A 14,093-nucleotide genomic window follows, 5' to 3' on the forward strand; every position below is an offset into this window, starting at 1 on the left:
CTCTGGTAAGCGATTACAGCTATACTGTAAGCGATTACACAGTCTCCTAAGGCACATTTCTCACAATTCCCCACACCTCGCCTTGGTTCAAACAATAGGCTACCAACTTTGTACTCATTTCATATAACTGTACGATATTGACAAAGTTTTAAATATATCAAGTCAATGCTAGCCCCCTTTCCACACTTCCTCCCAACACTTCAATGGCGGACGAACGTGAGAGCGTTCGGAAGAGGAAAATAATGAAACCTTTCGATAAATGTCTTCAACGATGAAATAAGATCCAAAAAAATCTCTCCTTCTGACAACAGCTGACAATGCTAACGTTCAATATGCAACTTCAATACTTCAATGGTGGACGGATATGCACGAACACGATTTCGGTAGCGTGCAAACATTTCAGAATGTTGGAGGGAGAGTGTGGTTTCATGGAGAGAGATAAGTGTTGTCGTGGAGAGAGAGTTATGGGTGGCGCTAATACAATTCATTTTCAGCAAACACTTTTCCATAAATGCCCTTCTCCTAAGGATTTTTCATTTTAAAAAATTCAAGTAAAAAAATCAATCAGAGCACGCCACCTGTGATTGTCAAAATTGTTGTCAAATGGCGTTAAAGTAACATTTTCCTAAATAAAAATGATTGAATAAATGCATTTCTTGAATATAAAGACCTTATATGATAAATTTGAACAAAAAATTTTAATCATATTTGTCAAAAATCAAAAGTTAACCCAAAATTTTATAATTATTTATTCTTTTAAATTCATTTAATCAATATTCAATCACTTATAGTTCATTTACAATTATTTATGTAAAATTTCAATTCCTCTTTAAATAAAAATTCAAATGTTTTCTTATTCATCCTACCATTATCTACCCTACTTTATTTTTTTACCAAAATTTACACAACTTTAATACTCCATTTTATTTTTCCTCCTTTCTTTTTCATTTCCTCATTGTTCCTCGTGAAAATGCACGCGTATATTTTTAAATTCATTAACCACTGACAGAAATTAGAATAAAAATGAATCTAAATACAAGATAAAATTCAGGTGATACATTTAAATCATTGAAGAAAAAATAAAAACATTTCCAATTCCAACAAAAAATAGCAAACCAATAGCCTCGTCGTACATGTACAAAAGCATTTCTCCTGCAAATATGGGAATGGGAATAAAGAATACCCTCTTGGAAAACCTTGGCCTCTACCTAGTTTGTATACCGTAAAATAAAAAAATATAACAAGGATTAATATACTCATACATTTCTCAGGCCTATAAAAAAATACAAAGCAAATCAGCAAAAGTAAAATAGTTAATTAACTTGAGTAGTTCTATCCTTGCAGATCATATGCCACTCCTGTAATACTGCTGCTTGAAGAGCTTGATGTTCAGCTTCCTCAGCAGTTAGTTTAGATAGAGTTGAAGGCCCCTTCCTTTTTTCATCTTCATCGTTCTTTCCTTCATTTTTCATATCTTCATCCTCCTCATCTTCGTCTTCAGATTTTGGAGTCTTGGGTCGTGGTTGGGCTGCCTTTAACAAGGCTATCCTTTCCATTGATATGCGGAGCCTCTCAGCTGCAGCTACTTTCACTTCATCTTCTGGCATATACTCCACACCACCATCGGTCAAGTCATCCAACCAACCCTGAAGGTCTGATCCGATCTCCTTAGTAATAGATGAATCGGATGCTCGAACCACAAATTTGCACATCATGGTTGTTGTTTCATCACCCAAGTCCACATTTCTACTCACTTCACTTGCACCAAAAATCATCATGCCCAAGAAGCCACCATGCCATGTTTTAGCAGCATAGCACATCTATTACATGAAAGGGTAAAGGAAAATGGTAAAGAATTAGTGCTGTTACCACCCTTGCTTTTATATCGTATTTACTGCTTCTGTCAACGTACAAACAGTTAACTAAAAGCATGCAAGGAACAAGAATGAATAGGACTACCACAAGATTTTTGGAAAATGAAACAATTCCTGAAATGGAACGCAACAACACATCCTTAAACTATTTCAAGCAAACAAATACACACCTCAAACCCAGCCACTGTGCGGATAATATGCGAACAAACTTTGTGGAATGGCTTAGAAGACAGGGATTTCAGTCCACTTAAGAAAGGAGATGCACCATACTGCTGGGCCGCAGTAGCCTTAAATCCACTTCCTTCGTATGTATATGTACCAGAGTATTCGACAATAGCAGGCATACTCGGCCACAGTCGGAAAAACTCAACAGGTGATATTTGGTGTGGCAAAAGAAGCTCAGTCAACGGAATTTTATACGGCTGACATCTCAAAATCACAGGCTCGCCTAATTCAGGCCTTAGGCTTCTCCTCTGTCTCATGATTTGTGGATCCTCCTCTGCATAGTCACCTTCGTAGTCTCCAACAGCACCACTACCATAGAATGGGTAATACAATACTTGAACCCAAAGGGCACATCTTTCAAAGTGGGAAACACCAACTGTCACACTGCACAACACTGGATCCTGAGAATGGAACAAAATTATGACCCGAATGTGGACCCGGAACTATTTTAAACAAAAGAATTGTAAAGAACTGCTGTGTGAAGAAACAGAGCTTAAAAGTACTGTAAAAGGCAAACAAGTAACATAAAAGTATAATACAAGCCAACACAATTATCATAAAAGTTCAAAGTTCTAATCTTCATATTATCAAATAGTAGTACTTAAAGGGTTGCCAACAGAAGAAGATATAACAAAAGACACCGTCGGAAATATTAGAAATATATAAAGATACTTTGAATATATTGGAGTATCTTAGATGTTCCCTTAAGATTTATTCTTCTATATTTTGATTTGTCTGAATTGTCTAACTGATTTGAATAGGCTAACTTGTTAGAATGGGTTAACTTATTTGTGTTGAATTATCTATCCTCTAGCTATGTGTGGTTACTCATACCTTTTATGGATATCTTCGGTGTAAGTATCCCTATAAATATATAAGTCAACAAAGGAGTGAATTCTGTTAAAGCTTCTTTTCTATTTCCACTGTCAAGTTCATATCAAAGCGGATCAATCCCGCTCCATTTGTCATTGTTCATGAGCCTGTCAATGTTCACCATGAACGGCCACTGCAGTCTTGAAGGCAGACCCCTCCCACAGTCTTAAAGGCAGACCCCTCCCAAGCCACCGCGTGCAACCTCTACATGTGGCCCTTAGGAGCTTGTTTGTCTGCCGCCTCCAGCCACTAAAACAACATCACACCAATCCCATTTCGCTCACCGGCCACAACATTCCTTGTTCTGAGCCCCTTTTCCTCGCTTCAGTTCCATTTGGCGTGCAGGTCATCTTGAACAACTTGGGGTTTTCCTTTTTTTCCCCCATCTTCTTCTCTAGTCTGAAATGACGTCTTAACCTGTCAGCTACTTTCCTTAGTTCCCCCACAATTACTCTAGAAAAGTCTAATGCCAAATTTATCTATCTTAAACTAAATTTGTTGAACTTGTAGAAAATAAAACGTGACACACTATGATAGGACTCTTCAACTGTGATTATTTTTTTTGAACATTGACACCCTTTAAATAGGTGTAAATAGGACTTTGAGTCAAGTACAAATAATAAAAACTAAAAACAAAATAACATCTGACTTAAAATAAAAACAACTACTTAATTTATATCAACAAAATAAAATAATATTGTACCTAAATAAGTGGAAAATCAAAACTATCTATCCCTATTTTATCTTTATCAAAATCAAAATAAATATTACTAGACACAAACTAATAAAATAAGACTCAAACAAAATTATTAATAAACCCCTAAAATTTAAGTTTATCCCAACAAAACTCTCCCATAAACTTAAATTTTTCATCCTTTATTCGGCTTTCAATGTGCATCATCCCACACAGGACTTCCTTCTTTCAATCAGATTCGAGTTCTTCTTTTCCCTTATGGCCCTCATCAGATTTTTTGCTATCTCAGTATCCGAGCTTCTCATACCCTAGTTCTTCTCAACATCTTCCTCTTTCTCTTTTTCATCTAGTTCAAGAACACTACATGCTTCCTCCTCCTTGTCAATAGTAGCCTTCTTCAGCTCCCCAAGCTCAGTCCTATGTTTATTCATAATCTCATTAACTTCATCCATAAGCCTCCCTATCTGCTGAATCTCTTCATCTTTTAGTCTGAGTTTCTTTTTCGAGTTTGTCTTCTCCACATTTGTCGCACCATTTACCGAGATCAATTCATCCATTATTAGAACTAAGATCTCCATGTCCACACTCTCTGCATCCGAGCTTTTTGCCATCAACAAGATTCCACACTCTTCCTCAACATCTTCAATAAGGAGATTTGTCTCCCCCTTCGTCTCAACCTATCAATGAGTTTCTTACCATAGTTGTAGCATTTCCTTGATCTGCACTCGTTTGCGTAATGGCCATGCTTGTCACACTTAAAACACTCCACTCTTACTGATCTCCTCGACCTTTCCCTTATCCTCGACCACGCCGATTTTGCTGACCGGTTTGCTCTTTATTATCATCCTCAAAATTACCCCGGCCACACCACCTCGTCCTCAACCTCCTCGTCCTTTGCATCTAGGACCTCGACTCTTACTATTCTGAGTTCCATTTGAGTCAAATTGTGCTTGTAGTGCTTGATCGTCGAGTTCCTTCTTTTTATTTTTCTTCCTCAGTTCGTGGGCCTTTACTGACCTAGCAAACTCCTCCATAATGAGAGTTGAAAAATCCTTTGTCTCTTCAATAATGACCACGATACATTCAAAATCATTCGTTAGATTTCTCAAGATTTTTTCCACAACCTGGTTAAGAGACACCTCTTCTTCGTTCATTCCGAGTTGGTTGGCCATATTTTGCACTTGAGTTATAAACTTGGCAACTCCTTCCTTTTCATCCATCTCCATATGTTCAAACTCTCTTTTGAGAGCTTGTCTCGGACCTGCCTCATGCAAATATCTCCTTTGTATGCCACTTCCAGAATTTCTCAGACTTCTTTTGCTGACTTTGCATTAGCTATTTTCTCGAACTCTGATTCATCCACTACATTATATAGAAAGTACAAAGTCGATTTGTCTTTCACCCATGTCTTTTTCAATGTAACAATCTATGTCACTGTCTGATGTTCATCATCCGCGGGTTCATTGTACTTTTCCTCCACTATGTCCCATACATCATAGGACCCAAGAAGAACCTTCATCTGCAAAGAACAATTGTCATAATTGATCTTTTCCGACAACTGTGGCGCACTCATTCCATTGACTACCTTTGTCATCTCTCTCACAAAACACTCAAGCACTCACGGTTTCCCTCACGATGTTTGACTCTCTCCTCTCTTTTTTTTTCTTTTCTCGGGTACTCAGTGCAGAAAGCTCTGGTACCACTTTGTAGAAAAATAATAATAAAGGAAATAGAGAAGTTTCCTAGGATTCAAGAGAACCTATACATAAAGAGTGTCAAAAAGGTAAGGTGAGGGTTGGAACAGTAACAAAAGAAGTCAATGAAGCTGATAGAGGGAGTCTATGGGCTACATGCGCCTCATAAATCTATGTAGATGAGCAACATGTGACATAGTGAAAGGAGGAACTAGCCTTTGCAACTAGTTACGCTGAGTGCCACTTGGAGAGGTGCTTCAAATCTAGTGGTCACCAAAGAAAAACAGCAACAACAACAGATGGCAGTTGCGTAAAACACTTTCTTGCCGAACAAGATAGACAAAGCAGGATCAACCCTCTCTAACACTAACGTAAAAGAATATTTGAGAAAAAGAGCTTGACATATCTTAACTTAGATACACGTATTGATTTTGATTTAAATGATCAGTGGCTTACTGCAGAAGCTTAGAGAAAGAGTGAGGTTTCAGATGGATACAACACAAAAACCACTTTTGCTAAGATAATATAAATTATTCTAAAACCCCCTTTGCCTAAAATTACATGATCCTACTTAGAATAGTTGAAAAGATGCAAATGCAAAATAACAGTTGGAAATTGGAACAGAATATGCACTTTAGAGGAGAAGAAACCTGTGAAACAAGACCACGTAATTGCCGCACTGCCTGAGAAGAACCATTCATATAATATAATGCACCTGATAATCCCACACGTATATCCACCCGGTTCAATTCAAGCTCGGTTAAGTTTAAGACCTGAAACATTTTCACTTATAATGAGACCAAAATAAGGACAAACACCATAGCTGCTTGGAAAAGAAACTGTATCAAAAGCATATAATGTACTTCATCCATGAGTTTTAAAGCTTTAAATATGACACTACTACATTACTAAGCAACGTAATACATTTAATTTTTTTCATTAACAGATAGTCGATCAAAGTCTAAGGGATTAATGATCAATGCTATATTTTTTCAGGAACCATGAATTAGGAAGTTACCACATTCCGAAATACAATAGTAGAGCATCGCATCACGACCTTGGAATATTAGTTTTTGTACAATTAAATAGTTGCAATTGTAGAAAGATAGTACATGAAATTAAAGGCGCCACCTTCCAACAAAGAAATCAATTTGCCACATTATGGGGATCTTCAAGCAATAGATATTATGGTAACCACACTTTAAAATCAAAACCAATCTACTATTCTACGCATAAAGTAATAAGTTTTGTCAACCTCTTTCAGTTTCCAAAGGGATAAATTGTGGCCATTACAGAATGTTCTAGCATATGCCCAACTTAAATGTTTCAAAATTTACTTGCAAAATCTAAATAACTGGGTAAGAAAGTGATAAGTTTGATATAGTTTACAAAAGAAGGAAAAAAGAAGGAAGTTAGTACAGTTGTAATCACATAACTATAACAGACTATTATAAATAGTCTTATTAGGAGGTGAGCAGAGAGTTTGTTGGGGGGATTGTTGGAAAAGGGGGTTAGGAGAGAAAGGTCCTCTCAAAAGACCTTGGTCTGTTGTACACTGTTTTTACCTGTTCCTACTATATTGGTAAAGCAATTTTGTTCATAATAAACATACAAGAACTTTCTGGTATTTTCTGTAATTCTGGGTGCTAGCTTCTTTCTTGGTCCTATGGTAGCTGTGTGGGGCATGGTGAATACAAGAATATAATCAAGATTGGATGGGCTGGAAAAGATAGTGCAAGAACTGGTTCAAATCATGACAGAGCAGAAAAGGAACATCATGAGATGCTAGATCACGGTGGTGCAAATTAGATATTCCTATCTTTGCGGAAGATGATGCATTTGGCTGGACCAACCTGTTGGAAAGATGCTTTCATCTCTAAGAAGTATCTGAAATGGAAAGAATGCAGGCTGCGATGATAGCTTTGGAGGGGAAGGCCTTGATTTGGTTATAATGGTGGGAGTCTTGCAATCCCAATCCCACTTGGGAATCATTCAAATCGGCAGTGGTGCGTCGTTTCCAGCCCAACATGTTGAAGAATCCTCTCGAGGTGTTTATTGCCTTAACTCAGACTGGTTCGGTTGAGGATTATGTTGAAAATTTTGAACAGGGCTACTAAAGGGGATTGATCAAGATTATCTTATTGGGATATTCTCGAATGAATTAAGGGATGATATTAAGGCAGAAGTGAAGTTGTATGATCCCTCAAGTCTGGCAGAATTAATGAAGGCTCAAATGGTGGAGGACAAAATCTGAATTTGTCTAAAGGAAAGGGACCAGTGGGGAATAAGATTGGGTCGGGTTCCAAAATCAACTGGATAACTAGAAGTTTCTCCAAAGATGTGGGAAATTCTATTGTCGCAAGTAATCATAATAGAGGGAAAGGGAAGACCCAGACATAACAAGTAGCATCACTAGTCACCAGGGAGGGCAGCCAGCCACATCTACCCAGCCCTTGCCTCCTCCACTTACTGAAGACTATATTCTGGAAGTATATCCAAAACAACTGCTAGATACTAGAAAGATCGCTCAAGTTGACTTAGAAGTTTTTGTCAAATGGAAACATCTTCCAGATATTGAGAATAATTGGGAATATGTTACCTGCATTCAGAAAGAATTTCCAAAATTTTACCGTGAGGACAAGGTGAATCTTCATGGAGTTGGTATTGATAGGTTTGATACAATTTACAAAAGAAGGAAAAAAGTAGTTAGTGCAGCTGTAATTACATAACTGTAACAGACTATTATAAATAGTCTTATTAGAAGGTGAGCAAAGTGTTTTTTGAGGGTATTGTTTGGAAAAGGGGTTAGGAGAGAAAGGTCCTCTTGAAAGACCTTGGTATGTCATACACTGTTGTTACCTATTCCTACTACATTGGTAGAACAGTTTTGTTCATAATAAACAGACAAGAACTGTCTAGTATTTTCTGTAATTTTAGGTGTTCTATCAGAAAGCAACAAGTTCAGAAAGCTTTTTGACCTTCAAATGCAGAGTGATCCTCCCGTCACTTGAATCGGCTAAATGGTAACCTTCAACATAACAGGGATCACTGCTTCCAGTCAAAGTAATCGCAGTAGGAGGAACCTTCAGTAAAGTAGAATCCACTCCTTGTGTGAGCAAAAGTGTTAGTTCACTGGGGTCAGGTCTCCATAACTCCAGAATAGCCTTGTGAACCAATCCTTCCAACTTTCTATCCTGAGCAGCAGATGCTTCAAAAAACAGAACAGTTAATTTGTGGTGGCTAAATGGGTAATCCCCTCTGGCTTCTGTAACCCCTGCCCACCTGAAGGTAACAATAATAATGAGAAATAATAGCATACCACAATGAATTCAATTAATGATTTGATAAAGATCTTGGTTGGCATTGAAAATGACCATTAAGCACCAATATATTCTGAATAGAGAGGAAATGGTAAGTGATCAACACTGACACAAGAATGTGAAAGTGTAGACTTAGTTACAAAGACAGGATTTCCTAATGTGAAGGGAAAGAATGACGAACCTAAAATGCAGGATTATGGAAAAAACCATGCCCTCTCAAGATTGTATAAATCAAATATTGCCTCTCTGTTTTACAAAACTCCCCTGTACCTCTCACTGACTCTCTGAACCTTTATACAACCTTCCATCCAACGGGAGATCTAACAGCAAGCTTTTAAGAAACATTGCCATCAAGCAATAATTTATTTTACAATCATAGTAGACTAGAGTTCTACTTAAAGAGTAACTTGAGAAAAGAAGAATCAAGGAAACATATAATAAGAAAGGGATCAATGACATGGAAAGTAAATTAGAAATGCATTGCCAGCAGCGATGAATAAATTTGCACAATATTCACACCTTCTGTCCTGATGACGTGTAGCATATTGGATTCTTTGCAATATCAAACGACATTGGTGCTTGCTGACAGAATCAGCCAAAGGATTGTTCCTAAACTCTTCAAGCTCTTTGGTAAGTAACTGTCCAGCCCTTGGGTGGCGTGATCCCAGACGTTGAGCAGATATAAGAACTGCCTGTACATCTTGAACTCTGTTTGTTGTTTCTGCAGTTGCATCAACATTGAAGAGAACCTTGTGAATATTTGATATGATGACATTAAGAGGGTCATCAGGGTCGTCTGCTAGGAGTGGATCCAATCCTTCTATATCTATGTGCTCTGCAATAGCCCAAATAAGGCGGGCCAAAATTCTTGGTGTATTGACCTGTTACGTTCACAAACATTACCATGCAACATTGAAGTGTGTGTGAGAAAATTCCATTCACTTGTGAAATATATTTATTCAACATAAACAACACTAAAGTAACTTCAAACCATGATTGTCATTCCCGGATATCGGGGCACAGTGGCCTGACCACAAAAGTGGGATATTGGATGGCTGGATGATCATTACTAATACTTTTTATCCATACTCAACAATTAATATATATATATATATATATATATAAGGATATAAGTTGAAAAACAAAAAGAAAAAAAAAATCAGACCATACACCAATCATCATTTAGAGTAAAAACTTGTGGTAGGCGAACAAATATAGAGTACAAGGTCAAGAAAAATCAAACTTAAAACCTAAATTTTAAAAATATAATTACTTGACCGCAAAAAGAGTTAAATTAAAATAATAATAATGAAACCTAAAGCAACTAGGGAGGAAAATTAACAGTGGGAACAATGGAAAGAAAAAAAATAACAGTGTTGCTGGTTCATTTTGTACACTGTCATGTAATATAAAAAATCAAATTAAAAAGACACAAAATACCCAAAATAACCTGACAAACGTCAATTAAAGTGAAGGAATTTTGGACATTTCAACTGTTTCTAATCTGCATTAAATGAATCACGAAGGGCTCGAAATTCACACAACACAACCCACACTGTGACCCTCTGAACCACACTGCTGCTACAGTTGCAATGCACCACAACCCAACAATGACCACAGCTTGCCTAGCTTCAACAAGGTAAAAGATAATTTACTTCCACAATGGAGTTGACTAACTGTCTGAAGACAGTGAAAAATTCATACTCATTAACTATCAAATTGCATTACTGAATTTAACAGCATTATGACGAATGCCTTAAAGGAAGGTAGATAGTTGTAATGGAAAGCATGGGCATAGATTGCATGTGGGATAAACTTAAAGGTTTTCGTATGAAATTCATCCTTAAAAAATGGTTCATGATAACAAAAGCCTCTCTTTATATGGTACCAGCCACATACATGCAATTGACAGAATAAGAAATTTTAGTGTTGCTGATTTCATGTATATTAGACTGAGTACCTCACGTAAGTCCTTCACAAGCTCACGTTGCAAGTTTTGTAATCTAGTTTCGTTCAAAATTTGGTCCTGAGAAGCTCCATCTTTGACTCGTTTAACACCACCCCTGGTATCATATATGTAACATAACCGAACAAGCAACTTTAAGTAGCAGTCAAAAGCATAGGTACGGCCATCACAATCCCATTTAACACAAGGTCGACAAACTTCCACCACTTCTAAAGCAGGTTCAGTCCAGTTTAATGCACCATAACCCGTTCCGTATGCCAAAGCTCCAATGACCCTACTCTCCTTGCCCGTGTTTTTTTGTTCAGGCAGTGGCAGAGACAGCTGAAAGCAGCTTTCCACCAGTGATGCAACTAACTCCTCCCTAAATATACTTTTACTTGTAATGCTGTTAAGATCATCATTCACTCTGGCATCCTCAAAAAGAGATGCTATATCTGTTCCAGCGAGAGGTTTCTGCCCTCTCCGTACACTTTCCTTGGCAAATAGATGCACACAAAGAGCTGTTCTACATATACATGCTAGAGCATACATTCGATCCGATTCTGCTCTCAGGTTTTTCACCATCAAAAGTAGCCTCTTGAACAGTGATACCTACAAGCAGCCGTCTATACATAATAAGCACTTTGTCAAGCCAAATATCCTATGCTACCCTAATACAGTCTAGCATCAAATGTCACATGGGATACAGTTCACATACATACATTTTAACCACTAGATTGCACAACAATCAACCAAAAGTCTAGAAATTTGACAGAAGCATTAATACATTCACACAAGATACAGATAAATACATTTACACATCATATTGTTGTGAACTATGGCTTAGGCTGGAGAAATTTTGATGCCTTTAATAATTCAAAAGGCTAACAAACTACTACTTAAAACATTAGGTTAAGCATTAGAATACCAAGGATAAGCAAAATGAACAATCAAACTTGAACAGAAACACTCTCATCTGATTTATAAAAAAAATTAAGATGTATAAATTGATTTTAACTTTTGGAAGAATTTCGATTTGTTTATACGGCTAATTTGAGAAGGAAAATAAGAAAATAAAATGCTTTTCTTCTTAAATTAAAATTCTGTACAAGATAAAAACTTTTTTCTTTTTGTCATTTTTTTCTCCTATAATTGATTGTGGAAAAGTTTATGTAAAGAGACTCGGTCTTTTTCAATAAGTGCTTATATAGATGCTTATGCACACAGCACCAAACTAGTGAAAGTCTGATGATATATTCATAATTCATAGGCTAAAAAGCAACAGGAAAATAAAAACATTAGGACAAGCATTAGCCTACCAAGGATGAGCAGAAGAATAATCAAACTGCTATAACGCCCTATCTAACTTCCCTAAAATCTTCGTACGTACATAGAAGTTTATTCCCAAAGTGAAATTTCAAAGCTAGTCATAATTTATAGGCTAGCATACTACCATGTAAAACACTAGAAAAAGCACTAGCACTCGGCATAACAATCCATTTAAGAACCGTGTTAAGAACACACACAATAAAACACTCTTGAGACATGCTTTTACTCCATAAAACACTCTTTTTAACACAGTCTCCTAGTCGAGGTTTAAGGGGATGTTTAAGGGGAATGACTTATCATCCGAATGGGACCGTATGTTCCATTATCACCCCAATGTTCTATTATTGGTTAAAACATACTGAAAACTACAAAATCATGAGATAGTGTGTTCAAAAGAATCTGTTCCAAGCATTTTTCTTAACCTAATCATCAATTCATAGATGTGAATAAACAACACCGGGACACCCCCACCTGCATGTGAAGATCAAGGAGATGCAAATTGGTGACAACAGCCCTTACAATGCTCTCTCTAGCAGAAGCAAATTCCTGCCGATCCCACAACGTTAAAATGGCAATGATGGATTGCGAAGCCCATTCAGGCTTACCACCAGGCACATCAGCCAGGTACAGCATGTTGATCCCAACCTCATAGATCAAAGCCGGTTCCAACGAGGAAACAAGGAAGGGCGCCAAGTGAGTCACCACATCCGACACCCCCACAAGCTTCTCCGCGTGGGAATCAACCTCGTCACTTCCACTAGCGGCAGAGAAAGCCTTGGACAGCTTACGGATGACCTCGACGCTGCCGGAGGCAACGGCCTTGACGGAGTACACGACGGGGAAGACAGTGGCGCGGAAGTTCTCAACAGGGAGGATGAGGGAGCGCGCCATGAGGGCGCGGCGCTTGCGCCACACGAAGTCCACCATGGAGGAGACCCAGTTGGAGCGGATCGCGAGAGAGTTCTCGCTGTCGACGAGTTTGTCGCCAGCGAGCTTGCTCATGCGCTTGGAGCTGAACTCCTGGAAGAGTCGTCCGACAGATTCGAACGCGACCTTGGCGACGGCATCGGCGCGGTCGAGCATGTTGGCGGCAACGCGGGCCCACCAGGCGGAGACGCGGTCGAGGAGGTTGACGTTGTTCTCGCAGAGCGTGACAAGATCGTCGCGGGCGAGGACGCAGCCCAGGGTTTCCGTGACGGAGAAGCGGAGGTTATCGCTGGGGGAGTCGAAGCACTCCGAAATCTCCTTGTTGCAGTCAGAGATGAGTTTGGCGAGGCGATAGAAGGGGATAGCAGCGAGGATCGAGACGGCGGCGGCGGCGACGTCAGGGTCCGGGAAGTGGAGGTCATTGCGGATGCCGCTGCAGACGTTTTCCCAAAGGTCCGGGGTTAGCCGGGTGGAGCGGATGAGGTCGAAGGCTAGCTTCTTGCAGACGGCGGACGCCGGGGCTGCAACGATCTCTTCAACGGCGGTTTTTGCAATGACGGCAATGTCGCGGCCGGCGGCGGACTGCTGGAGGGCCTGGAGGAGAGCGCTGGACTGGCGGAGGGCGTCGTTGGAGCGGAGATCAGCTTGGATCTGGGCGAAGAGAATGTCCATCGTTGGGTGTTGGTGAGTTCAGTCTTGAGACTGAAGAATTATGTTGCTTTTTAGATTTTGGTGTGAGGGAGTTGAATTGGGTGCAATGATATCATGAACTCCTGTGTTCTGTAGCTTGTTAGATTTTGGTGGTTGTCGTGAAATTTTATCTGTGGAGGAGACGGTGGTTTGGAGTGTTAAAAGGAGCAACACTGGCATTGCCGGGATCAGGAGAACTCCATAAGATGTTGGCTAAACGACTACACTTTTTAATTTGAATTCACATATGAACCAATTTTTGTATCTCTTTTTTAATATCTTCATTTAATTCAATAACTACAATGTATTTTTATAGTTAGATTTATTATATTATTAAATATCTTATTTTTATTTTTATTTTGCAGTTTAATTTATATTTTTTATATATTTAGTATTTGTATGTATATTTAATAATATAAAGGAGATTAATTTTATAATAGTTTAAGCCATACAAATTTCCTCATAAAACAACAAATTGAGCAAATGGTGCAACAAATGTTGGAGGAAGGAACTATTACCCTA

The 14,093-nt window shown here is 38.5% G+C and overlaps 1 protein-coding gene across 1 annotated transcript; it reads right to left on the minus strand.

Moving 5' to 3' along the window:
- Positions 1–1,034: 1,034 nt before the first annotated feature.
- On the minus strand, positions 1,035–13,823 carry LOC106777528 (protein TPLATE). The gene is made up of 7 exons (XM_014665111.2): positions 12,426–13,823; positions 10,641–11,237; positions 9,200–9,561; positions 8,339–8,642; positions 6,011–6,133; positions 2,045–2,500; positions 1,035–1,820 (listed from the first exon to the last, which is right to left on the minus strand). The coding sequence occupies exons 1-7, from the start codon at positions 13,551–13,553 to the stop codon at positions 1,314–1,316; spliced, it is 3,477 nt and encodes a 1,158-aa protein (XP_014520597.1). The 5' UTR covers positions 13,554–13,823; the 3' UTR covers positions 1,035–1,313.
- Between the last annotated feature and the right edge of the window lie 270 nt (positions 13,824–14,093).

The sequence above is a fragment of the Vigna radiata genome, chromosome 11 (genome assembly GCF_000741045.1).
Source record: "Vigna radiata var. radiata cultivar VC1973A chromosome 11, Vradiata_ver6, whole genome shotgun sequence".
Lineage (NCBI taxonomy): Eukaryota > Viridiplantae > Streptophyta > Magnoliopsida > Fabales > Fabaceae > Vigna > Vigna radiata.